The sequence below is a fragment of the Plectrocnemia conspersa genome, unplaced genomic scaffold (assembly GCF_051122295.1).
Source record: "Plectrocnemia conspersa isolate PC_06_02 unplaced genomic scaffold, ASM5112229v1 ptg000009l, whole genome shotgun sequence".
Taxonomy (NCBI): domain Eukaryota; kingdom Metazoa; phylum Arthropoda; class Insecta; order Trichoptera; family Polycentropodidae; genus Plectrocnemia; species Plectrocnemia conspersa.
The window spans coordinates 20689605-20715488 of NW_028277173.1; the positions used below are offsets into that span (position 1 = coordinate 20689605).

General features: G+C 27.2%; 2 protein-coding genes across 4 annotated transcripts; one reads left to right on the forward strand and one right to left on the reverse strand.

Moving 5' to 3' along the window:
• Nucleotides 1-774: 774 nt before the first annotated feature.
• Nucleotides 775-2340, forward strand: Pomp (proteasome maturation protein). Its single transcript, XM_088192606.1, has 4 exons — nucleotides 775-860; nucleotides 977-1117; nucleotides 1943-2044; nucleotides 2113-2340. The coding sequence occupies exons 1-4, from the start codon at nucleotides 858-860 to the stop codon at nucleotides 2275-2277; spliced, it is 411 nt and encodes a 136-aa protein (XP_088048732.1). The 5' UTR covers nucleotides 775-857; the 3' UTR covers nucleotides 2278-2340.
• Nucleotides 2331-5581, reverse strand: LOC148232209 (2-oxo-4-hydroxy-4-carboxy-5-ureidoimidazoline decarboxylase-like). Of its 3 annotated transcripts, none has more exons than XM_088192605.1 (4): nucleotides 5441-5581; nucleotides 5160-5358; nucleotides 2675-2828; nucleotides 2331-2563 (listed from the first exon to the last, which is right to left on the reverse strand). In XM_088192605.1, exons 2-4 carry the CDS (start codon nucleotides 5335-5337, stop codon nucleotides 2383-2385), a joined length of 513 nt encoding a protein of 170 aa, XP_088048731.1. In that variant the 5' UTR covers nucleotides 5338-5358; nucleotides 5441-5581; the 3' UTR covers nucleotides 2331-2382. The 3 variants fall into 3 exon arrangements, with proteins under 3 accessions (XP_088048731.1, XP_088048730.1, XP_088048729.1); XM_088192604.1 differs by having other exon boundaries at nucleotides 5417-5546; XM_088192603.1 differs by lacking the exon at nucleotides 5441-5581 and having other exon boundaries at nucleotides 5160-5431.
• Between the last annotated feature and the right edge of the window lie 20303 nt (nucleotides 5582-25884).

Below are 25884 nucleotides of genomic sequence, written 5' to 3' on the forward strand. Positions count from 1 at the left end.
ATTTATGGTTTAGTTACATGTTAGAATATGAAATATATGCGAGTGAATGGTGGACGAGGCATCACCGGCCGTTGTCCTTTCGCCGAGTTCACCAAAATAATGTGCTGCCCTCCGCTGCCGTCACTTCAGTGTTATCAGAGTGCCGCCAAGTTTTGCCCATAATGAATAAATAAATAAATAAATGAATAGACACCCACAATATAATTATATTAATTATAAGGGTTCTTTGAAATTGCATTAAAAAGTCTTCAATTAATCAAGAACAATTTGTATACAGAAGCCAGTAGTATAAAGACGACCGGGTGGAAGTTTCCCACTCGGCTTGGGTCAAACAACTCTTGGGCATGACGCAAATAAATCAGTGCTACCGTTATTTTATACTTTATTAACAAATATAAATGTGGCACTCAATGTTAAAAATATTAAATGTTTTTTAAATAAAAATCTTATTATATTTTTATGTTTGAAAATATGTTTTTACATCTATTCATTTTATTTTATGTTTTTCAATACAATTAATATTAACATATTATTATTATTACAACTGTATATAATTAATATCTAAAAAATATGTGTTATTTATTACACATTTGCGGTCAGGGAGTGGATATATATTTATAAAATAAATAAATAATAATTTATTTATTGTTATGAGAAGTTTTAAATATATGAAATTTTAATTATACTATTTTATTCCACAAAATTGTATATTTTAGTATTTGATATATTTCATTGACTTTTTTAACGTGGCAACATTTTGATTGAGTTACTTTCGTATAGTAACATTATATTGAGATTGTCATCGTTGGCCGGCGTGAATTGTATTTTACGCTTGAAAATCTTCAAATTGCTGTACAATGGTACAATATTATATTCTGCTTAAATCATATCGTATAATTGAAACTGTCAAACGCTGAATTTTAGGTTAAGTTTATTTTTTTTCCATTTTGACTAATGACTATGCATTTTTTGCTAGAACTCTTCAAAAATGGACAAACCAGAAGCCTTCGACGTAGATAAGAGCGAGTATGGCATTACTGAAGTGATGAAATACGGTTTTACATCCACCAAAGCGCGTTTGAGTAAATCTCACCCTCTGGAGAATGTACAGTTCGATGTAAGTCAACTGAGGTTATGTATACATATAGATGGGTGTGTAAAACTAAGGGGACCAGACCTCCTCCTATGAGGAGGATTGCCCTTCTCAAAAATTTGAGGCTTTATCCCTGAACAAAAATTTCCGAAATTTTGTTTTTTTAGCTCCCGCTGAAATTTGTCCTCAAACAAAAAATCCGAGACAGCATTCAAAAATTTTCATGATGACTTTTTTACGTCCCATATGTTCTTGATTTATTTTTTATTATTAGTGTTCCCAGATATTTTCAAAAAATATGGTCACCTTAGTAAAAGTTACTTCAGTATTTCTTTATAATTTTTAAAGCCTATTAGAGCAATTAAAACTGCTCTTTTCATTATTGATTGCGTTACTTATAACAGATTTTGTTATGCTATAGTAGAAAATATGGGGTTAAAATGTAAGACATAAAATACATATTTTTCATTATAAAAATATATATGCTTCAACTTTTTTTTAATTTTAACATTTGTCTTAATGTTGCAAAATTAAAATTTTAAAAAAGTAAACAGAAACTGATATTTTTTAAACTAAGTCATAAAAGTCTGAATAAATTTACCAAATATCAATTTGAGTCCAAAGAAGTGATTTCCGTGATTAAAATTATGCTTGTTGCTTGTTAGTTAATTTTCTGAACAGGCCTTTTAATTTGTCTATCTTCAGCAGCTTCAACTAAACCCACCTCCTTTAGCACGTCCCTGTTGTTGAATAATTTATGTATGAGAGTTTTTTATGACTATTTTGTGCTATTATTAAGCTAGAAAAAAATTATTTCACTATTCAAAGGATTAACATATTATTTTACAGTACAAAAATAATCAAGACGCTATTACATTTAATATGTTGGGCAAAATACAAGGATTACACGCACCGCTCAAACTCAAAATGGAGAGAAAGCTAGTTAGCCAAGTACGTCAATTTAAGGTAATGTTATATTACTTCTAATTTTTTTACCAATAAATATATAATTTCTACAGGCTGGCGGACGTCTCCCGTTTTTGCAAAGCTCCAATGCATCATACGAAGCCTTAACAGGTGCCGATTGCCAAATTGGATTCGAAGATTTCTTGAACTCGGGCGAATTTAAAGAGCAAATGTGCCAACCGCATGCTCAAGTGGAAAAGATGCTAGGAATACTATAAACTTCATCATTATTTTTTTTATACATTTCAAGATAAATTTCAATAAAACGTAATTTTAATTAATAATGATATTTATTTTACTTCATTTATAATGTATACGTACAATTATATATCTTTTATTAGGTCTAATATTCTGAGTTTACAAATTTTCTTTACTTCGTTTATGCCTGTGGTTATTTCTTTATCAATATCATTTTCCAGTCTGATTTTGATTTGCTCTATCATAACGGCAGCTTTGTTTTCCCTGGCGCATATCACAAAAGGAAAACCAAACTTCCCCAAATATCTAAAAAAAAAATTATGTTCTGTTTATCTAGCAATATTTGACTTTAATTTAAGCTAATAAATCATAATTTTTTTAATCATGCATTGGGTATAATATACTGCATTAGTTTACCTGCTGTTCAACGTATTAAACTCAGATTTTTTTTCCACTTCCAAAGATTTTAATCCAGCCACATTCTGTTCTTCTGTAGATTCGGGAGTTAGTTCATCTTTATCGGCTGATGCACCAGCTAATATTGGATGTAGTTTCAATATTTTCAATTTTTCTATAAATTAAATTATAAAAACAGATAAGAGGAAAGATAAATAAATTTTTTTTTGAAATCCCCCAACAATCTTAACTGTGCCCTCTGTTCTTCTCATTATTCATTAATGACATGGCAGTTAAGAATTTTAGTTTTCTTTTGTATGCCAAATGATTTAAAATTGCTTAAGATGCATTTGATCTGTTGCAGGCTCTCTTTACCAGCGTGATTTACATTCTATGAAAATGGGCTTCCGTCAATTGTCTGCCTTTTAGTAGCGGAAAATGCCGTAATTATGTCATCAGAATATCTAGAGAAATTTCCACTAAAGACTCGGAATCACTTTTAATAAGAAGAAAAAAGTAACTTGGTATGGTTAGACCAAAAGCTATAGATATAATATTATTCAAAGTCAGTTTTCAATTATGTCAATTGGGTAATTAAAATATCCTACACCCCTGACATTTTTAATTTTTTAAATAATTTAAATTTTATATTATAAGGCAGCCATGTTCCTATATTTCAAGAGAATATGAAAGCTGTAACGAAAAAGCTAAATTTGTGATCTACGAAACAGGGAATTACAAGGCTTTTACAAACAAAACTTTTAGTTAAACAAGAAAGAGTATAACAAAGTTCCATACCTGTTGAGATATTCAGTTAATATGACAAGCATTATTTCGCTTCAATTAAAAATAACAAAGCTTGGAAAAGGAACCCTTTTACAGTGAGCGTAGAATCCAGGACAGAATTGCCGGATTCAGTTATTGAGTCTATTTTAATTGACCCCGTGTGATAGGGTACTCAATGATATCTTTGACAGAATGCTGTTGATGGATTTTTGGTTGTCTTACCATACTTTAAATTTATAAATAAATTTCTAATGCTTTTTGACATAATCTATAAGTGCAACAATCAACATACATTATGCTGATGATACGGCAATATTTGCTGAGACCATTGATCATCTTCAGATATCCCTGTATAGTGTAAATTAAAGAGGTCCTACAAATAAACATCAATAAAACAAAGTGTATGGTAATAAGCAACTTTCCGTGGGTCCAGTAAGCTTAAAATTAGACAGATAAAATTGAGAGAGTGAACCATTTTAAATACCTGGGTAGTTGGATAAACAACAAAGAAGTTAAAGTCCATATTGGAATTGTTAGAAGCCAGTTTTTAAAATTTAAAGCTGGTTTCACAAACAAGCATTTATATCTTCAGATCAGAATTAAATTTATTTATGTACTGCTATTGTACAGATGCGAGATCTGAACTTGAAAATTAATACAAACAATAGCGTTGGTTAAAAATGTGGCTTGATAGGCATATGCTAAAAGTTCCATGGACTAAGTCTTCAATAATAGAAATCTCTTCATGATAGGATGCGATCGAGAATTTCTTTCAACAATCAAACGGAGAAAGATGAAGTACCTTGGACACATGATCCGAGGTCTGAAATATGAGCTTCATACTTCAATAATAGGAAAAAATGAATCAGATAAAATTATATATCTTGATTGCGAAACATACTCATTTAGATGGTGATGATAGCCGAAGAAGATTTTCGTGCAGTAAACTACCGGGAGGGATACTTGAAACCAATCAATAAGGCGGTCGCCATCATGACATGACACCAGAAGAAAAAGACAAGTTCAAAGCAGGCTTTTAAACACTGATTTTCTTGAGTCGAACCAGATCTAAGAATAAAGTTAAACTATTTTTAGTTGACATGAAACATCACACTTCGCATAAATAAATTGTTTTATTCTGGTTTGCTTTCTTTTTTTTAAGAGTAAATGTTTCTTAATCATGATATATGAAAACTTTATGAACATTCAAATTTATTTTATTTTACCTATAGACCAAAATAGATGACAACAATTTTATTGAGTCAGGAAGGAAAAACTTAAAAGTAACCGACTCATAGGAAGAAAAGTTTGGTAAGCACTTCTTTGAACATCACAATTATATAGATAAACCTGCATATATCAATACATAGTATATATGTAATTTTTTGGTAACTCTAATAAAATCAATATAAGACATTTATATTCAAACTTTCTCCAAGAAAAGTTATATCAAAATTAAATCTAAGACCAGCCTATGCTCACGAATTATGTTGTTTTCAAAATGCCACTGGCACTAATTGTTGTTTTAATTGTATTCTATTTTGGTTTTGTCAAATTAACATAAGTCCAGTGATGTATCATTCTCAGATCTACTATAATTAGATTAATATCAAATAAATTATGTCCAGAACTTGAATTGAATAGTACTAAGAAAACAACATACAATATTTATTTTTGTATTTCACATAAAAGTAAGTGTAACAAGTAACTATCAACTCACCATTGAGAGATAAAGTCTCGAGCTTGTCAGCAAACGTTTCGCACAGTTCGTCGACATTTTGAAACTTACGACCGGAGAATACATCTTTTACAATTTCGGGATACTTTTCAACAACGTTTCCGAATATTTCTTGCAGCTTTTCTCCGTTGTAAGTAATTAATTTGTCGATGCAGATCATATTTATATTGTGATGATTGAACTAAAGGTTAAAATGTTATCAGTGTTTTTGGAGTAGATATGAATGGAAATGTACTCACGACGGTGGAAAATTATCAACTGACTTAATCTGCTATGTTAGTTGAAAACAGGGTTGCCATGTATGAGAGGACGATTGCTTCTGAGGTTAACCGTTACTACGTTGATTGCGAAACTGGAACTGGTTTAGAAATTTTGACGTCGAATAGATTGTGTGTAGCTTAATTCTTTACAATATTCTGTATTTCATGACAACGAAATTTTATGTTTGTCTTTTTGTTATCTGATAATTGATAAGAAAATTAGTTCTGTTTGATTTAGTTAAAATCTCATGCATACTTAAATACACTCATATACATACAATAGTAGGTCATATTTTATTAGAATTAAATTTTAATTAACAAAATATGGAATGACAGTAGAATTGTGTCTCATTTAGGTTTTGCTAGCCATATTAATTTTTTTAAATCTCTAATTTAGTTAATAATCAAACCTATTTTTTTTATTAAAATGGTTTGATACTTTGCTACATCTTTAATAATAATACAAATATCTTAGAAATATTGTTTTAATTATATATAATAAATAAAAGTTTTTCATGAAAGTAAAAATCAGTAACTAAATCTTGTGTCAAATTTTCTTATATTTTATTGCTCATCTTGATTCGTTAAAAACTTTTTCTATTGTATTTATTTAACAATTACTATTTAAAAAAAATATGTGATAGTTGTGATTAACTGGGCCGGCTGGGGGCTTTGCAGGGCGTCAGATAAATATTATATGGGGCACCATGAAACAAAGATAGAAATAATGCAGGAACATGATTTTATGTATGCGGGGTTTCAGGAAAAATCCCAACATCTGAGCCGGCTCTGGTGACGGGGTACTATAATATACATATTAAAATAAAGCAAAGAATATTTAATACTTACATATTTTCCCTATCTCACTAAAAATAATATCTCTACACAACTTCATAGAGATTTATAGCAATATTTTCCTTTTGAATTGAACAATTTTATTAATAAAAAATGTAGTTATTTTTACTGAAATATTTTCACTCTGTCTGTCTGCAGAGTGCAAATCTGATGTATATGTAGGCGTTTTAAAATCAATGCTTGTGACATTTTCATATAAAATTGATTATGAGAGAAGCATTCACCTTTCAAGTTAATCATAATACATTGAACAACTGTCATTATAATTTATTCATTGCTACAGTTTGCTACGCAACTCAGATAGGAATTGAAGCTAGTCAGAATAAACCCAGTGGCAATTAGCATTGTAGATGTAATTACATACATATATTTTTGATGCTTTCATATCAAACCACATTCCATTGCACAGTTTTGATAGATCTAAATTCCTCAGTCGCATAATAGCACTACCAACATTGAGGATTAGTTTGTGACGTGGTTATCCACTTGGATTCAGAGAATTTAAGAGCTTAAATGGTAACTATTATTATGGCCAAAGCAGTGCGTATTAAAGCGGTTTGAAGCAATTTTATAAAAAAGCATATCTCAGTTAGGCTCGTTGTCCAATTTGTTGAATTTCTTTACAACTAACCAGATTATATTGCACAATTTTGTGGATCAAATTTACTAGTATATACTATGGTAAACTCTTCTGTGAGTAATCTATTAGAATACGTGGAATTAAATTAACGCAACTAGATAACAATTAGTTTATTTCTCGTTAAATATGTTGCCAATTGGTATGATTTAATGTGTTGAGAATTTTATTTTTCGATTTTTGTATTAAAGGGACGAGTATTGCTTGTTTGTTATTATTTGTTGGTGGGTTTATGTTTGTCATGCAAGTAAGCTACTGGCTGTGTACTATATTGTTGTACAAAGATTAAAACCATTATTAAAACAAGAAAACGTAATTAGAAATCGTTGTTTTAGGTTTATGAAGAAACAATGAAAGGTCGAATAAATACATAGAATTGTTAATAATAATATCAGAAGATCTAAAGAATAAACAATACTATTCTGCAGCATTTTTGGACATTTTATAAAGCTTGGCACGAGGAATTATTATATAAAATAAAATAAATTATAGTATAGATAAACATTTTATATTGCTTATATATTTTACATGTATATTTACGACAACATATTATTTTATAGCATACATGAGGGTATATTTTCTTACTTTATTTTATTATAGAATTATAGGTTGCTTTATGAACAAGATATTAATCAAATACGTTCTTGGAAACTCGGTTGTGTAACGAGGTGTAATTGGTTTAATGTTATTTATAATTAAGAATCTTATAAATAAATAATCATTTTCTTATTTTATAATACGCAAATTCTCGAGAAATCAAATACGCTATGTATTTTATATAATAAATGAGAATCGAATATGTTTTTTAATTAATAATTGAAATGTTGAATATAACTGATCGATCGCATGTTCGTCTCGTTTCCGAGAAAAGTTTCATTATCGTCTTGTCGGCTTCGCTTTATCTTTCGATCCTCAAAAAAAATGGGCAACCCAAAAATATTCTTCGAAGTTGGCTTTTATTATTGGATATACGTGTGTACGCAATCTGGCCAATTGGGAGAGGATCTTCTTAGTTTTTTGCTTCCTTTTACCTGAACACAAAATTAACCTGTGGGATTCATACGCAATAGCACATACATAAATGCATATTATTATTTAAGAAAAAATAAATCGTTGACAACCCTTTAGATACATCCGAGTGATTGCGTAAAATGGAAAGCAAGTACATATTTTGATAAATGTACATCTTGATTCTAAGCTTACACTTACTCAACATATTGTGTCTAAGATCAATATTAAACAGAAGATGCGTGTTCATCAAAAAGAAGAAGATAATGATTTAAATTGTATATAAATAATAAGTAATACTACTAAAATACTACAAAACCAGACTTGATGCACGTCTTGTTTTAGAGAAATAATTTAAAATTTCTGTAGTTCATGATCCTTTGCTTTAGATATATATAATCTAATAATTTAAAATACCTATTTATCTGCTTTTCCTTCTTAGCTATATTAAAAAGTTTTTACAGTTTTCATATCTGTATTTTAAATATAATAATGACAATCTGATTATATAAGAAAACCTAAATAATAGTATTTTCTAAAGCTATTTAATTTTATTTTTAGTTTTTCTCACCCATCAAACATGTTTATTGTAATAGAAGGTATTTGTAATATAGGTATAGGTTTGTCTGGACATAAACTTGTACCTATATGTGTACACATGTTTATTTACAACGTAATCCTTTTGTATTCGGCACTCGGTCATATTTTCCCGCGCGCCATTGTGTCCCATATTTGTTTTATAAATCAACTTGTCACATAAACTTCAAGAATAAAAGTCTCAAGCTATCAATAGCGGCATGCACGATCATTTATTTATACGGAGTGTTTTTTTCTTAATTTTTATTGCGGCCTCATATTGTTAATAGACGAGTCCCTCGTCTCCGAAGATTTTACGAGGCCGAGATAACGGTGATAAGATTAACCGGCTCAAGATGGAAAACTCATTAGCTTATCGCGGCGAATAAGTAAAACCATTTGCGCGCATCAAAACAGAAAAAGTAATTTAACTAGTAAATTAATTAACCAGTCTTTATAATATACATATATAATATTATGGATATTCGAAAATGATGCATAAACATCTTGAGAATTATTGTTCGTTTTACGTCTTTTACAATTTAGAATTTAATAATAAAATATAATTTTTAACCCTGGTTGTTCTAAAAATGTACGAAAAACCCGTACCACAATGATTACATCAGATTTAATTTACATGTTTCAGTTTTACATATGGTTCGATTCGATTAATTGTGTGTGGAGTGATTGACTCGTGATTTGTGAGTGGTCGGCTTATTATGTATAAATTGAAAATTAAGTTTTTTTGTAATAAATTACATTGATGTTGTTTTAAACATGACAACTTTATTTTTATTTTTGTTATTAACGTTTATTTTGTAATCGTTAGTTTTGCCTTAAAATGTATTATAATCCATTACTTTTTTAGCACGTTTTGGTTTACGGCTGTACGTATTATTACTACCTAACCATATAATATATACCTAAATACATATACATATATACATAATACAAAGTAATTTATATAAATACATTTTTTTATTGCAACCCTTTTAGACGTTGCCGACGAGCCGATTTTAAGTACCGTGAACCTTTCAAAAATGCCTTTATTTTATTACCCCACAAGCACCTTTTCATAAGAACAATGTTTGGTTATATATGTATATTCTATTTTGGCAAAACAGAATTTTCCAACACACGCGCTAGTGAACGATTCCGTCTAATTTTCACTTTTTCGGCATTTAATCCGACCTAAAATAGGTTTTATATCATTATTCAACATATTTACAACGCCCGACATAAAAACGTAGATAAAGCCCACATTATATTATGGCGGCCATCATTAAAAACTTTTTTTCCACCGATACCGAATACCTCCATTTTATATCTGATCTCAGAATTATAATAGTGTGAGTGAACGTGGGTTCGTTTTTTTTTCATTTGCCCCACGAATGTCGATCGTGTGGGTGTGTTGTCGGTGATTGACAACATTGGCCCACGAAGCGAATATAAAATTCAATGCTGTTATTTGCTTTTTACATACCATTGTAAAAGTGTTCAGTACCATAATTAATCTAATAGCTTTCATTGCCCATTGGGAAAATAATGGATACCTTATTTAGGTATCCATTTTAGAATTGAATATTAAAATAAAAATTTAAGCCATGGTTGTTCTAAGAATGTATGTAACCCCCTTACCACAATTACTTACATCACATTTAATTTACATATTTTGCATATAGGCACAATAGTTAGAATTAATTGGACACTGCCTTCTTAGCTTTGTGTACAGATAGCAGATCAGTATTTTAAAATAAACATATAAATTTGATATTTTATTAATTGTAGGTATATGCTATGAAATTTTAGTGCAAATATATTAGTATGTTTATTGGTTGGTCAGCAACCTAACAATAATAGCAAAACACCAATTCCTGCTTATTAAGGATATCGGGTTTCGCTTCTCTTCGTGTGCTATTTTTGTTAAAAAAAACGAAAATTAGGTAGCTAAAATATTACGATTTTTCTTAATAAATGAGTACTTTTAAAATTTTTACGTAGTAAATAATTTTTATACATTAATTGTTACAATAATTTTAACAGCTAGAAATTTCACGATTTTCTTATAATAGTAATATATTATCAAATAATATATTTTTAGAGTATTTTACAGTTTTAAATAATAATTTAAATATATTTATAGCTCCTTTATATATTATCTCTGATTAAAAATATGATAAAGTGGGCTATATAAAATTATTTTTTTAATAGCATATTTTTACTTTAAAATTTAATGATTTATTAGTAATTCTTATATTGAGTTTGCAGTTTTTGTTTAAAAAAAAGTGTATTTTTGTTTAAAAAAAAGTCTTTAAAAAAGGTTTCCGATCCCCGATTGAAGGTAAAATTGTACATGTGTTAGTGTGATATCTACACATTCGCAGGTGCATAATGCAGCTGGGAACGCCCTTTCTGGACAAGCTCCTTCCACCCTCTCCAATTTGATTCCATTGCATCTCTGGATTATCACGATATTATATCTATATAGCGCACATAAAATTTAAATTAAATATATAAAAAAACACGTAAACCAAACGTGGATAATTTTTAATTCGCATTATCAAAACGCTATCTGATTTCTGACAAAGGATAGCGCAAAGCTTCGGAATTAGCATCTCGGATCACTTTGGTAAATATTCCATCATATCGTAAAGAACGACGTGTAAATATTCTTATCAAAAGCTCAATTTAACGCTATAATAAATATGTTGTAATATGTTTACATTTTTAGTAAATTTAAATATATATTTAATAAATTATGCATAATATACATATAATTATATACGAAAGCAAAATCAAAACATTAATATAATATATAAGTACAATTTTTATTTAGGTGAAATATCCTAGGAGTTCTTTTATGATATAAAACTCACACCTTCTTACTATATTACCTTAGTCGCAATAATTTTCTACGTCAATTATCTCTATTCCTACACATTTATATTTCTAATTAAATACTTTTATAATTAGTAAAGAATATTCTGCATTTTTGTAATAGTATTTTATCTGCTTCATATAATATAAATTTATACAAAAAAAAATATTTGTATAAATAAATTTTATTTGCTTCATATAATATAATAATATCAACTATTAATTATAAATATATTAATTTATATTATTATGTTTAGCTTAAGTACATTACTCTTTATTAATCACTAATAAATTCTAATTGTCATATTACAATATTAAATTATCAACCTCTCATGAGCACTTTCACGGCTAAAATAAATTAATGTATTGTCTGCGAACATATTTTCTCTATTTAAACAAATCTATTCAACAATAATATATTTCCTTGATTTCTACAAAAAATGTTTCAAAAATTGAATAATCATATATTATTACTAATTATTAGTAAAGTTATAGAACGAAATAGTTTATTGTATTTAAGTGTTTATGAACTATTTCTATGTATTGGATTAGATAAAGTTTTCGGTCATACCTTAATCATAAAAAACGCACGAATAAGTTTAATGGATTGATTCGAGAAAAAAACATAATTCGTCATTTAGTAACAAAAACAGCAGTTTTTGGATGTATAAATTAATTTAAATTTGATAGTCATAAATCATAATATAAAGCGCTATATAACTTTAAGGGTTAGTCTAGTTTTTTAATTAAATTCAATTTCGAAGGATTCATTAGCGTATTTCAATATGTTTCAACGTATATCAAGAGTTATTATGTGCAGAAAATTATATTTTATTGTAACATATTTTTAATGCTGGTATTAATTATAATCGGTCACATCAACAATATTTATAAAATTCCCAAAACATAGAAAAGATTGATATAAAGCTTTTCTCCAAAAATATTTAGCTCTGATTATTATATAATTCCGATTAATCATCAAAGATAATAGTTTCCTAGTTATTCTTAATGGGACATTTAAAATCTCTTGTTCAGCTAATTAAGAACATCATCTATTTGACGTTTAAGCATAGGTGTTTAGCGAGGAAAAAATTTTAATGGATAGAAGAAACAAGAATCAAGAACAATATTTAGCTGTATAATTATTCAACTACCAATTTATTGTTTTTTAGATAATATTTGCTTTGAAAAAGATACTCAAAAATAGTTAATTTAATTTTTAAATAGCGTTGTACTTGATTAAAAATCTATGAATAATACATAAAAGAGATATCATTTTTTATAAATAGTATCTATTATGTTTTGCATTTCCTAGAGTCTAAAAAATGCCTTACTTACCTTACTTGCTTATCTATTTTTTTGGATGTTTGTATTGACAAAAATCACCTTTTGATAATAATGTTTTTTTTTGTATAGATTTTTATTTTTTATTTGTACATACATAAATATATTATATATACTACATATACATACATATTTACATATATACACATACATACACATATATATTAAATAGTAGTTATTTTTTATTATTATTAGCACTGAGAAGACAAAAAATATTTTTTAATATTCCTCATATATTTTTTCTAATAACGCGTCTTAATTTTCTCGCTCTATTTTACGTTTAATTTATTGAAGTATTCAGTTAAAATATATATTTTTTAATCACGGTGCAACGGTCATATTATTTCGGTGAGGTTTAGTTGGGAAATCATTATTAAATATTGTGTAATAGCAAGAGTCCTAAAATTGAAATAAGGGTTCGAAAGTTAACAAATAATTTTAAACTTTAATTCAAAAGATTTTAAAGCATAAAAACGCATTTATTAATTTGACTAAAGCAACTGGAAAATTAAATTTAGTATCTGTAATATAACGCCTGCGTGTCAAACGCGATCGAAAGCTTTATCAATATCCTAATCACTGTTCCTGTAGTAATTTTTCTGACAAAGCACTTTTAGATATATTTCACAACTCAATGTAGTTGGTCCGTGGCGGAATAAAAACATCTTACGCTAGGATAAATTTCTCATCGGGCAAGATATTATTATTATTATCATGTTTTTGAACTAAATTTATAGGTCGATTTTTCGAAGGAAACTTAGGGTCCTTGCGCGTTTTCGAATAACTATTACGATATAATATTTTCAATAGGAGGTTTTTGTCAACTTTTCGTTTACCCAAACACAGATAGCATTCTCAAAAACGTAACTATAAAAAATTGTACAATCACGTAATTAAGGAAATAGTTTATACTAGACACTTAAATTTAATTGTATATCAATTGCACCTGTAAATAATATTATTTGCAATAAATGTAATAAATAAAACGTAAATTTATGATTTTACTAAAATGAGATGTTATGAGATGAAATGTTATTATTAAGTTATTGAGTTTATGAGACTAAACTCTGTATTTTTCCTTATGGTATACTTCTTAGAGGCTTCGAAAAAAGTCGATTAAGACGTGTCATCCGCGGATTAACGACGCGATTGTTATTATTACATAAAGACACTTTTACTCTCCGCCTTATTGGCGGTGATAAAATCATAAACTCCAAATAAGCCCGGCTAATCGGCTCCCAAACGGAGTTGAAACTCATTCACCGCCGTTAAGTATTACAATTTATACCATTTCATAAAGAGGCAGTTCATAAAACGACCGATCTTTTCCATTGTAAACACTCACCTGAGATTTTACACACTGCGCCATTATAAAATCATAAGACAATAAAATTTTATTTGTATTACCTATTAGTAGGTAAACTTGGCTATTTGCCGCGGCCAAACGGCGGCGTGGAGAGAACGAAGAAAAAATCGTTTGTGTCAACTGTGAGGTGTTTAATGAACGATAAATGTTTTATTGTTCAAAATATGACTTCGCACTGAACTGACAAATTTTGATCATCTTGAAATTAGAAATGATCACCAACCCAAATTACCTGACACATAAAAATTCAGGCACATAAGAGCAACGTATTTTATTAGTATTGTGTATATTTCATCATTCAAAACAAAATAGCAAGATCATACCAAAAAAAATAGACATTGCTTTTAAACAGTAAATTGCTTAAAAGTAATTCCAAAACTTTATTCTCGGAATTGTTAGAAAATAAAATGTACGCTAATGAATTAGTATTAAGCAATAATATACAAAAAAATGTTTAATACAGTTTATTTTAATAGTATTTGTCCAATATTGATTATAGTGTCACGTTAAAAAACATTTTCATACAATGCTAATTTGTATTACGTATCTCATTTTCTAAGACATAAATATTAATTTTATAGCGATTGATATATTATTTATAAATAATTTTAAAAACTCATGTTCGATTAAAAATACAGCTTAGTCAAAATTGTGAAATCTATACAGCGCAATAGAGTTTTGGGACAGATTTATTCACAGACGGTATCCATAAATTAAGAATAAAAAAGTTAAAGCGTATTTTTTTTTCTTTGAAAATGTTACAAAATCAATATAATAAAATTGCGTTAAAATTGTTTTTTTTTTCTCCAAATATTATCAAATTTAATAGGGTTGGATATTATTTATTACATGATCATAAATCATGAGTCGCTTTGTCGTCGATGCGACATTGTTAAAGTGACAAATTTATCTGCTGTAAAACGAAAATTATGATACGATACTTGTTCGGATTTTTGATGAATAATAATTTGAAGAATCAATAAATTTGTGTACAGAGTGTGTCCGACATATATCATCATATCGTAGAAAAAATATTTTTAATCTGAAACTTTAAAATTACATATAAAAAGCAGTTTAAAATAAATAATATTACAACAAAAATAATACGTAGTATATTATAATCAATTTAAGAATGAATCGCATGAATCGAATTCTATGGGGCATTCTTAGAACAATCAGAGTATGTATGTTACAGTGAATGTATGTTATAGTGTATGTATGTTACAGTAAAATTGGTGTGATTATATTTATACACTAGTATCAATTTGATTTTACTAACCCAGTCAGATATAATGTATAAAACAGATCAGAGATTCACAGAATTATGAATTCATATCAAATTAAACAAAATCCAAACCTAACCTAATGAAAAACTATAGTTAGTTTTAGAACTTTCATTGAGGTAAGCTAGCTTTGGTTAATTGTTCAGTTTAGATTTGGGTTTAAGCATCAAATGAATGTTTCTTGGTTTTATAGACATTTTAGAGCAGCATATAATAGCATCTAGCATCTATCAGTTAAATTATATTTTCGCTAGTAAAAATATATATACCGGTAAAAATGTACTCAGATATGATTTCACTAAAATGCCAGTGAAAATATAGCTTCACCGGTAATACACAGTCATTGTAAAATATACATTTAATAATTATTATACAGAGAGACACAAAATTCAATAACTTTTTAGACTCGTGAAATTAAAATATATTTCATCTTCAAACATAGATAGTTTTACCGTTCAGGAAATAAAATAGCAATTTCTGTGAAAAAAATGTCAAATTTTATACTTAAACTGTTCTTTCTATGGGAAAAAGTTTATTTTAACGCAGCGCAAGAAAATTTAATTTGCCGGCGTTACTAATTTGAAAAATATTTTCTATTTATATTTTTTAATTTTCCGGCGGAATGAAAAAATCAAGCTTTTGAAGTATTTAATAAGAGATAAAGATGTACATAGATTAACACTAGACATACAGAAAATTTAAGGATAGTTAAGTATAAGAAAACGAGTACGGCCAGGGGAATTAATTACGATGATGTGAATTTGTATAATAATATTCCTAAGACAATCCTAAAAAATAAAACTGTAGGGAATTTCCTAAATGGAATAAAGAAACACCTTCGTGTATTAAGAAATAAATTATATTATTAAGTTTTTTTTTATTTTCTGTTTATGTTTATATTATGTATTGTATGTTTAGTTCAAATTTGTATAGTGCGGAAAAACTATATTAGTTGAATAAATTAATAAAATAAAATAAAATATTAAAATTAAATTGAAAAGATATTTTTTTTTTAAATTTAAATTTAAAATTCAACAAATTAACTGAACCATTATTATTTGTCTTTAAAACCATTTATTAGAATGGCATAATTCTAATGATTTATTGATTATCCAGATCTATTTAATGATTTATTAAATTTAACGAATTCTCGAATTTTACTGTACACTTCAATTACTTTATTGTGAAATTGAAAACATATAATATTCAGCGTTACTCTAGCAATACGTTTTTTATTATTGTTATTTTACTTTATTATGGAGTAAACACAATCAACAACTACTAATAGTAAGACAGCAGATTGTCATCAAAAACTGTTAAATAGTGACGTATATTTTATTAAGTATTAATGAATTTGATTTTATTTAAATTATTTATCTGTGAGATTAGGAAAATCTAGGAAAACTTAATTTGTGCTGATCAATGAAAATTATAATTGCATTACAATCACTTATTTCGATTTCCCAGACCCAATAGAAACTGAAAAAAAAACATTTAGGTCTAGGTATATAGGATTCGAATCCAGGATTTTCACGTATTAGTCAACGACTTTTACCTCTGGTATATCGTGATGGTAATTTATTTTAATTATAATTTGCCTTGTTTATTAGCTACATATTGCTTATATCATATAAATAAATTGTGTGCTATGTATTATTTCATATATATATATATATTAATAAATAAGTACATAATGCCAAAAAATGTTATTTTAAAATAATTTATATTTTGTATTTAAAATATTTACTTGCTGTCTTTCAGCTTTTAATTTTATTTACAATAAAGCTTTCTTTATATATACAACCCAAGTTCAATAACTAATTGTTAAGCATATCGTCTAGCTGTTTTAGTGTTTTATAATATATGATTGTTAGCTAAACTTTAAAAGCGGATGCATTTAAATATTTATTATCTAGTATTTATTAATCACTTAAAAAACTTCATGATAGTTATCGAAAATATTTGCATTTACAATTTTTTAATCATCACTTCATATATTTTGACCCACCTTGCACAATCCATCTTTTTGGAATGTTCGATTTTTCAGGGCGTCGCCCATGAATAATATTTAACGAAGGCGTGTTATCGTATTATTCACAAAACAAACGGTCATTGTTTCACATTTTATCGTTTATTAATGCAAAACTGTATTAAATCTACTCCTCGAAATAAATACGTTATGTATGTAACAAGCGTCGGAAGACGTGTTAACAAGTGTTTAACTAGGATTCGCCGGTTTTGTGTGTGAGCTACACGTCCCGGGGGTGAAATGATGATTGTTAGGGATGTCCTGGGGATGAAAGCGGGATGGGGCGGGCATCCCCGGGGCGTCGTGATGGTGCGACCAACTTTGTGGCTTTTTTATTCGCAGTTAACCGCCAGTAAGTGAAGTTAACTCTGGAGTTTATTCGGGGTTTCGATCGCCGTTTTAATCTGGTTTCATAAAAAAGCAAGCACATTTTTGCTGGTGATAAAATTATTGAAATAATAATAATAGTAGTCACGCAATTATTTATCAAAATAAACATGAAAAAATATATTAAAAATATTTTAAATATGGCATGTTTAAAATTTTGAATAATTTAAACATACAAAGAAAGCTGCAGTTTTTTTAAATTAAACATAATAGATCAGCGGTACTAATACCTAAAAGACATGGGTTCGAATTCCATATGAACCCTAATGTTGCTCAATTTGTATCGTGTCTGAGAGATTGGAATTAGTGATTATTATAATTATATTCATAATTCTGATCGATCATCACAAATTTAATTTTATTAGATTCTTTTTATTTACTGAATGTATATTAAAAATTAAATCGAGCTTGTATATTAAAAATAGTAACATATATTGATTTAAAACTGTAATACCTAATAGCTAAGAATAAATAAAATATATGTCACCAATTTACAGATTGATTTCAGTCTGATGTCTCGCTATAGTCTTAGTAGTTGTTGGTTGTGTTTACACTGGGCTGTTATAAAATAAGTTTTACGATATATCATTAGATTGAAAATAGAGAATAATCATTCTATACAACGCCGTTCATATTATATTGATTGCATTTTTTTTAGTTAAATTAAATATCCTAATAATACCTACTAAATATTCAACCCTATAAGCTAGAATATATATTAAACATTATAATGTAAGTATTATGTATACTATAAAATAACGTTGTATATTAAACGAAACATGTAAAATTTATATTGGAGATTCATCACCGTATCATCTTTATAATGTCTCGTTTATAAAATTTTTAGGGCTTCAAAAATATTTTAAGCTGCTTTTTAACATCTTGAAAATGCTGTATCTATCTGAAAATATGTTAATCTGCCGAAATATGCCGAAATGTTATCTCAATTTTAAGATTCATATTCGTCTATATATGTGAACAAGCAAAGGCACACTTTATTCTATTTTTATTGCTAAATTCGGATTTTAGTACTTAAAAGTCAATAATATCTTTGCAGTTCCGCATTAAAAATAATTATTTCTCGCGAAAAATATTGTTGTTAAGATTTAGATTTTAAAGACCAAAACAATTGAAGGAACGACGATAGAAAATATGGAAATGTTAGTATGATAAGAAGCTATGTAAAATATGGAAAAAAAGAAGCTACAATTTAATTTACGATTTTTACAATATTACGATTTTAAATGAGTGAGAATCAAACGAAAAACTTCTAAACCGAATTTTTACCAATAGCGCAAAAAACAATTATCCCTTCTCAGAAGTCAAAAATCAACGTCAAAAGCAATAAAAGCAACAAAATTTTCCCTTAAATATATATTAAAGAGTGTATATTATATATGTCTAATTTATTTATTTTCTTAGACTTTTACATAATATCTATAAAGGACGCTGTTAGAATGCTACTCTGCTTCGTTATTTTTCAACTGATTTTAGATGAATAAAACACAATTTTAACGACAAGGCATCCAAATAAAAATATTACACGCATGAATAATATTATATATTTTTTTCGAGTTAAATTTATTGCGGTCATCAATATTGAAAAGTTCGCTTTTGTGCCATCGGCCGACCGAAGTCTGATTCTCGCCGATCAATAAACATGTTAGTCACTTTACGACGTGTTTTTTTATATTAATATTGTTATTTTCTATTTTCATTCTTAACGAATATTCTATTCGTTAATTCGGCAATACGTATTTTCGGCCATAATTAATTAATAGAGGGTTTTAATATATAATGAGTCATAAAATATATATGTATATATCAAATTCATACGGCTATTAAAATCGTTAATGATTGATCAGTGGCTAAATGAATTAATAAAATTAATTATCCCGATTATATTGAGCACAACAGTTGTCATGGTAGGGATTTTAAATAGTATTATACATGTGTTATAAATTATTAAAGTGTTTTAAAATACTTATTTTCATTAAAAAACGCAATCGACTAATTTATATTATTTTTTCACCTCTAATATTAAATTGATGTTATGTAAAAAAGTAAATAAAAAAATTTAAATTGAACCTTATCTACAACATTAAGCGTTGTTTCGTGTATTTCATTTAAATGCAAAGCTATTTAAAAATCGTAGATAGTTGAACTTGATATGTGGGTTTATATTGTATATACCTGCACATACGTAACTATACCTATGCTTACGCATTTTTTTGTTCTGCTCTGACCGTCCAGTATAGAGTTATAATAAATTCTGTGAGCAATAAAAAAACGTTAGACGATAAAATAAGATCGTTCCAAGGGACCAATAGGCGCCGAGTGTGGGGCCAAAAATAAAAACTCCTTTTTTGGAAGAGATACCCCTAATAGGGTCCCATTTTTACGTTTTTGTGGGAGTGAAAAGGGACTCCCGCTATCCGGCTGTTATATTTTTATTTTATTCGGCCGATTTTACGATCACATAAAACATGCCTTCCCACCTGACATTTAAGTGTCTTCAGAGCGGTATACAATGCAACATTTTGTCGCGCAAACAACTGTTGAAAAATAAAATAGAAATACAGGAATGTTGCTTTGTGTGTATTATACTTTATATACACATTTAATCATTTTTTATCATTATTTCTTTAGTTAGTAAGTAAAACTAGAAATTCTAAAAAATTATATAAGTTAGAAAAGATCACTACTCATGTCCAGAGAGCTTGCAGCCATTATAACCCAATACACGACTTTCTTAAGAATTTTCTAAAATCGTGCTATCAATATTAAAAGACAACTAATTATTTACATTCATTTTTATACTAAACTTTTTAAATAAAAGCAAGGAGCACTGCTTTAAAAATAGTATTAAAATACAAAAAACTATCTTATAAACCTGCGAAATTGCATATCGTATTATAGTTGTTTTATTTTAGAATAGCAAATAAGTGGAGATTAAAAAAAATAAAAATACAGATGTTAATCCGAGATAAGAATGATTTTCAATAAAAATATCGAGATAATAAAAGTTATTATAACATAACAAATAATACTATTAGAATAAACTATATAAGTTACTCTCCTTGAATACGAAAAATCTACTTGCTATATTTAATAGACTAAGATGAAGATTTTCGTTACAAAAATTAAAACCATTTTATCGGGCCGTACTTTTCATCACTTGTTTCGTAATTTCTCTTCAATAACTCTTGAGAAAACTTTTCTTCAATAAATTTGGGAAAGTTTCTTAAGTCATGATACTATTTATATTTTATAATAAAAAAGAGAATAATAAGGAATATTTAACTTTAAGAAAACCAGTGCCTCTACCTCTTAAAAGTGAACCAGAAAACTGCACCAAATGGATGGTGAAGTCAAATACCTAATATACATATCCAAAGGGCATGCCGCCATTGCGACCCCAAACCGATATTTAACAGAAGAAGCGGATAAACAATAAAAAATATGTTTTACTATATAAACAACTACTTACATCGGTAATATCATACGCTGTCTTTGCTAAAAAATATCAGTAATTATTGTTTTTCTAAGCTTCAGAATATTTAAAATGCATAGTAAAATAAAAAATATTTTTAAGGTTGAAAAAAATATTTCGAATAAATATAATGTAAAAATATTTAAATTAGTGTTTTACAATTTTGTGTAGTTTCCTTTCAAAGGCGTCAGTAACAGAGATTTTTGCAGGGATTTAGTAGTTGGTTGGTAAAGAATAGTACTTATTTTGAAACTTTTCCCCTTTTTGTTGGAAATGTTTTTTCAAGCGAAATTTAAATTTTTTATAAAAACTGTAACTTTAAATTTCCAACGTTCGCTAAAATTTAAGTACATATTTTTTCTGTATAGAGAAGCTAATATAAAACCACATTATTTTTATTATATTTTAAATCCCGTATAAACTAAACATATATAAAAAAAATTTTTTTGTAGAATTTGATGATTTTAATACATATTTTGATAAGTGTTTTACAATTTAAATCCCCTGGGATTTCCTCTGGATTGCTTACATGTGACAGTTATTCTGTCATCAGTCAAGCGCACGCCGGGATACAGCTTAGTGCGATTAAATAAACAGTGAAATATGTTATAATCACGGCGTTTTTCTTACAAAGTGTCAATTGAAGATGATTCAAAGTGATGTAGCATTTGGAATTATAGACAATTTAATGAGAACTATAAATTATAAGTGTGCCAGTAAGTGTTTGGTTATATAAATAATATGTCATGGTTATTCTAACAAAATTACCATTGACTTTCCAGGATCTAATATTAAAAGACAAACAGCGGCGATTGGGTAATTAAAGGTATACATACCAAAGTTAATTAAGCCTATTAGAATGCTAGTAATAATGAAAAATCTTGTATTAGTGTAAACAAAAAGTTACATTTTACCCATTTACGTATGGTAACAATTATTATAAGACATATTGCGACAATTTTGAAGAAGATGAAGAGATGCCAATCTATGAGATGCCAAAATTGGCGGAAGTTACGATCGTTTAAATTTAATTTATGGATTATATTAGTAGTAATAATGTTATTAATAATTCCAGGTATGCAATCACATATTTATAATCATTGTAAAATATCGTTTATTAGATAACATCCCGTTGGCTGATATATATAGCGTTCCCACTGCGACAGCGCCGATTTGATCGACATTAACTTTTAATCCTCATATATATTAAGGATATGTTACAAGTTCGTGTTTAAAACATACCTGGTTTATTTGCAATTCATAAAATCCAACATATATGTGCAATAAATCAGTAACAATGATAATGTTTATGTAATATAAAAGGAAAAACTCACTTTTCGGCCTCGGAGTCAGGCGACGTAAATTCAAAATTTGAAGATTTCATTACGAAGATTGTTTTAGGATTGTTTGTCTAATTTAATCAATGTATTCTTCTTATCCTAAGCACATATATATATATATATATATATATATATATATATATATATATATATATATATATATATATATATATATATATATATATATATATATATATATTTATATATATATATATATATATATATATTTCATTTTCATAATTATAACACAACCTAGTTAAATTGCAATCCGATTATTTATAAAAGGAAAAACTCACTTTTCGGCTTGGAGCCCGGCGACGGGAATTCAAAATTTGAAGATTTCATTACGAAGGTTTATCTAGTTTAATCAATGTATTCTTCTAATCCTTAACCGATTATTTATATTCAGTCAAATGACGAATTAATGAAAATTATTGTCGCGTAGCAAAATTTTAATATTAAATAATAATTATTTAAAACTGTTGTCACGGTACTGTCGGCCATCTTGTTTTATATTTGAATGCTTATTTTTCATTGGTCGAAACAACAGAACGCATTACCGACAGCTCGAAAATCAATTATTTAAAAAATAATATTAATTAATATAAAATTTAATTTTTTTATTATTTATTATTTTAATTAAATATTTCCTTTTTTACGTGTATTATTATACACCGTTCATACAAAGCGATACGATTTTTAGAGTAGAGAATTGAACGGAGAATGTTTTATTTTAAGTTATGCGCGTCCGGAAGCGACGGCCTAGAACACTTATATATAGTACAATATTTAAAAAAACATTATTTTTAACACAAGTTATTTGACAGAAACAATTTACATTTTGACATTTTTCAAAAATCACTAATTTAAAAAATAATATTTCCAAGAAATTTATAAGCTTACTATTTATGAAGAACTTACTTATCTTATTTATTCAATTCTACACATCGTTATTTTTTGATGTAATGTATATTATAAAATTAATATATGTATGTACATAATTGTTAATTATATTTGTATATTAAAAATCATATCAAGAGATGTACGATATAAATAAAATACATTCTGCTTTTATTATGTTTATTATTCTGATACAATTATTGTCCTTGCTAAAAAAAATTATGCATTGGTTGTTAATGCACATCCTGAATATATATAGCAATAAAACGTGCAATCATTTGCACGTCAAAATTCCTTCATAAATCGCATGGAGTAATTGCTTTACTACCACATAATTATATGTAGTTATTAAATGGAAGTATATAAAGCTTATAAAGATATATTGATATATTATAAATACAGAATGAAAATTATTTTTTATTAAAGAAATCGTATAGATATAATTATAACTAATAAATAAAACGAATTGAAAAAGGTTTCATTAATATATTTTATTTTTTATATATATATACGTTTGTGTGAATATACTATACATAGTCTTTTTTGTATTTATTACGAAACCGTGTGTTTACATAATTTAACCAGTCGCCGTACAAGGGACGCAAAATAAATTTAAAATTAAAGTAACAACATGATTTAAAAATATATATTTACAACGTGTGTTATGAATTCGTACAATTAAACATTTCACAAACATAATTTATGTACACAATAATTATAATAATACTAAAAAAGCACGCGTTTGAGCAATGCGGAAACAATAGCTATTAACGCTACTCAAACACACACTTCGATTTTATTCGTCAAACAGTTAAAAAATTAAACTATTAAAAAGTATTAAATAAAGCTTTTCGTTAATAAGTATTCAATAATATTTACACATTTTTTAACGGCCGAATATCAAACAAAGCACCGTTTAAAGCAAACGTTCGCACGAGTGATTGACGGGTGTTAAATAATTATAAAAATCACTATAATATAATAGTAACGATTTACGGGTTAAATTATCGGAAAAGGCACATGCGACGTTTTCGAATGAAAGTCGTTCTAAATAATACGACAAGGCTCTCGTTGGACTTTTTATAATTTCATTACACTTATCAACATTATCTACTAAATATTGCATATTTAACGTTATTGAACGTTAAAATAATAATTTACACATATCATTACATAAAATAAATATAAATATACGCTTTGAAAGTTCGTACATATTTTTGTATCTATTAATAATATTTTTAATATAGTAATAAATTTATATTACAGAATTGAACCCCATCTAGCTGCTTTTTAATCGCCAAAGCAATACTTAATTAAAATCTTATAATGTATTAATTTAATTAATTAGATCCACTACGAATCTCATTGCGTGTATACATTCTAATGTAATAATGTATATATATATAATAAGCACATGAGCTTTTTATCATACGTGTATTTATGCACGCATTTTATTATTTAATTTTACTAAGGACGGATAGTCGTTTTATATTTAAAAATATTTTATACATAGAGATATTTTATTTAATCGCTGAATAAATACATGTTAGGAGTTCATCACTGTTTTTTAATGTTTTAAATTATAAACCTTAAAGGAAAGCACGTTTATTTTAATTGTTTTCTTTTTTTTAAATATTGATTCGATTATCTCATGCAATTTCACGTCAGTCTTACTGCATAATTAACTGGGTGCATAAAAGTGGTTCTTACAGGTTTAATCACAAGTCTTATTTAATAAAATGTTTAATTAAATCATTACTATATTTATTGTAATACAAAATAAGCTGAATTATTATATTTTCAAGGACTCAATGGAATGTATTTTAAAATATTATTCTCAATACAAAACTACTATTTTATTACGAGCGTTGTTCCGTATTTAAATATGGTGTTCAAAATGGTTATTATAAATAAAATGTATATATTGTTATTTAGCTAATTTTATTTGATTGTTTAAATTATTATTAGTATTAAATTTTATTTTAGCAATTTGAGTCAGACTAAAATAGAGAAGAGAAAATATTTCAAAACTAAGCACTCGTTAGCTAAATTTAAATTTTTAAAAAAATAGCAGCGTAATTTTGCGACGAATAAAAAAATATATAAATAGTTGATAAATTGGCTTAAAAGCAAATTTACATTTATTTAATGATTCAAATAAAATTTAGCTCCCATCAAAATAATTATTCATTAATTTTATATCTTAGATAATCTCTGTAAAATCAATTACAATATTTTCTTAAATAATAAGTAAAATATATTTAAAAAAATGGGATAAAATTATCTTTCTGTATCATAAAACAGAAAATATTATTGATTTCTGTATTTATATAGTATGTTTAATAAATTTAT

Coding starts and splice junctions, on each gene's coding strand:
- Pomp (XM_088192606.1), top strand. Junction 1,118..1,942: donor TGGAGAATGTACAGTTCGAT/GTAAGTCAACTG, acceptor ATTATTTTACAG/TACAAAAATAATCAAGACGC. Junction 2,045..2,112: donor AGAGAAAGCTAGTTAGCCAA/GTACGTCAATTT, acceptor TAATTTCTACAG/GCTGGCGGACGTCTCCCGTT.
- LOC148232209 (XM_088192605.1), bottom strand. CDS start 5,337: ATGATCTGCATCGACAAATTAATTACTTACAACGGAGAAAAGCTGCAA. Junction 2,829..5,159: donor CGAGACTTTATCTCTCAATG/GTGAGTTGATAG, acceptor TTTAATTTATAG/AAAAATTGAAAATATTGAAA. Junction 2,564..2,674: donor TTTAATACGTTGAACAGCAG/GTAAACTAATGC, acceptor TTTTTTTTTTAG/ATATTTGGGGAAGTTTGGTT.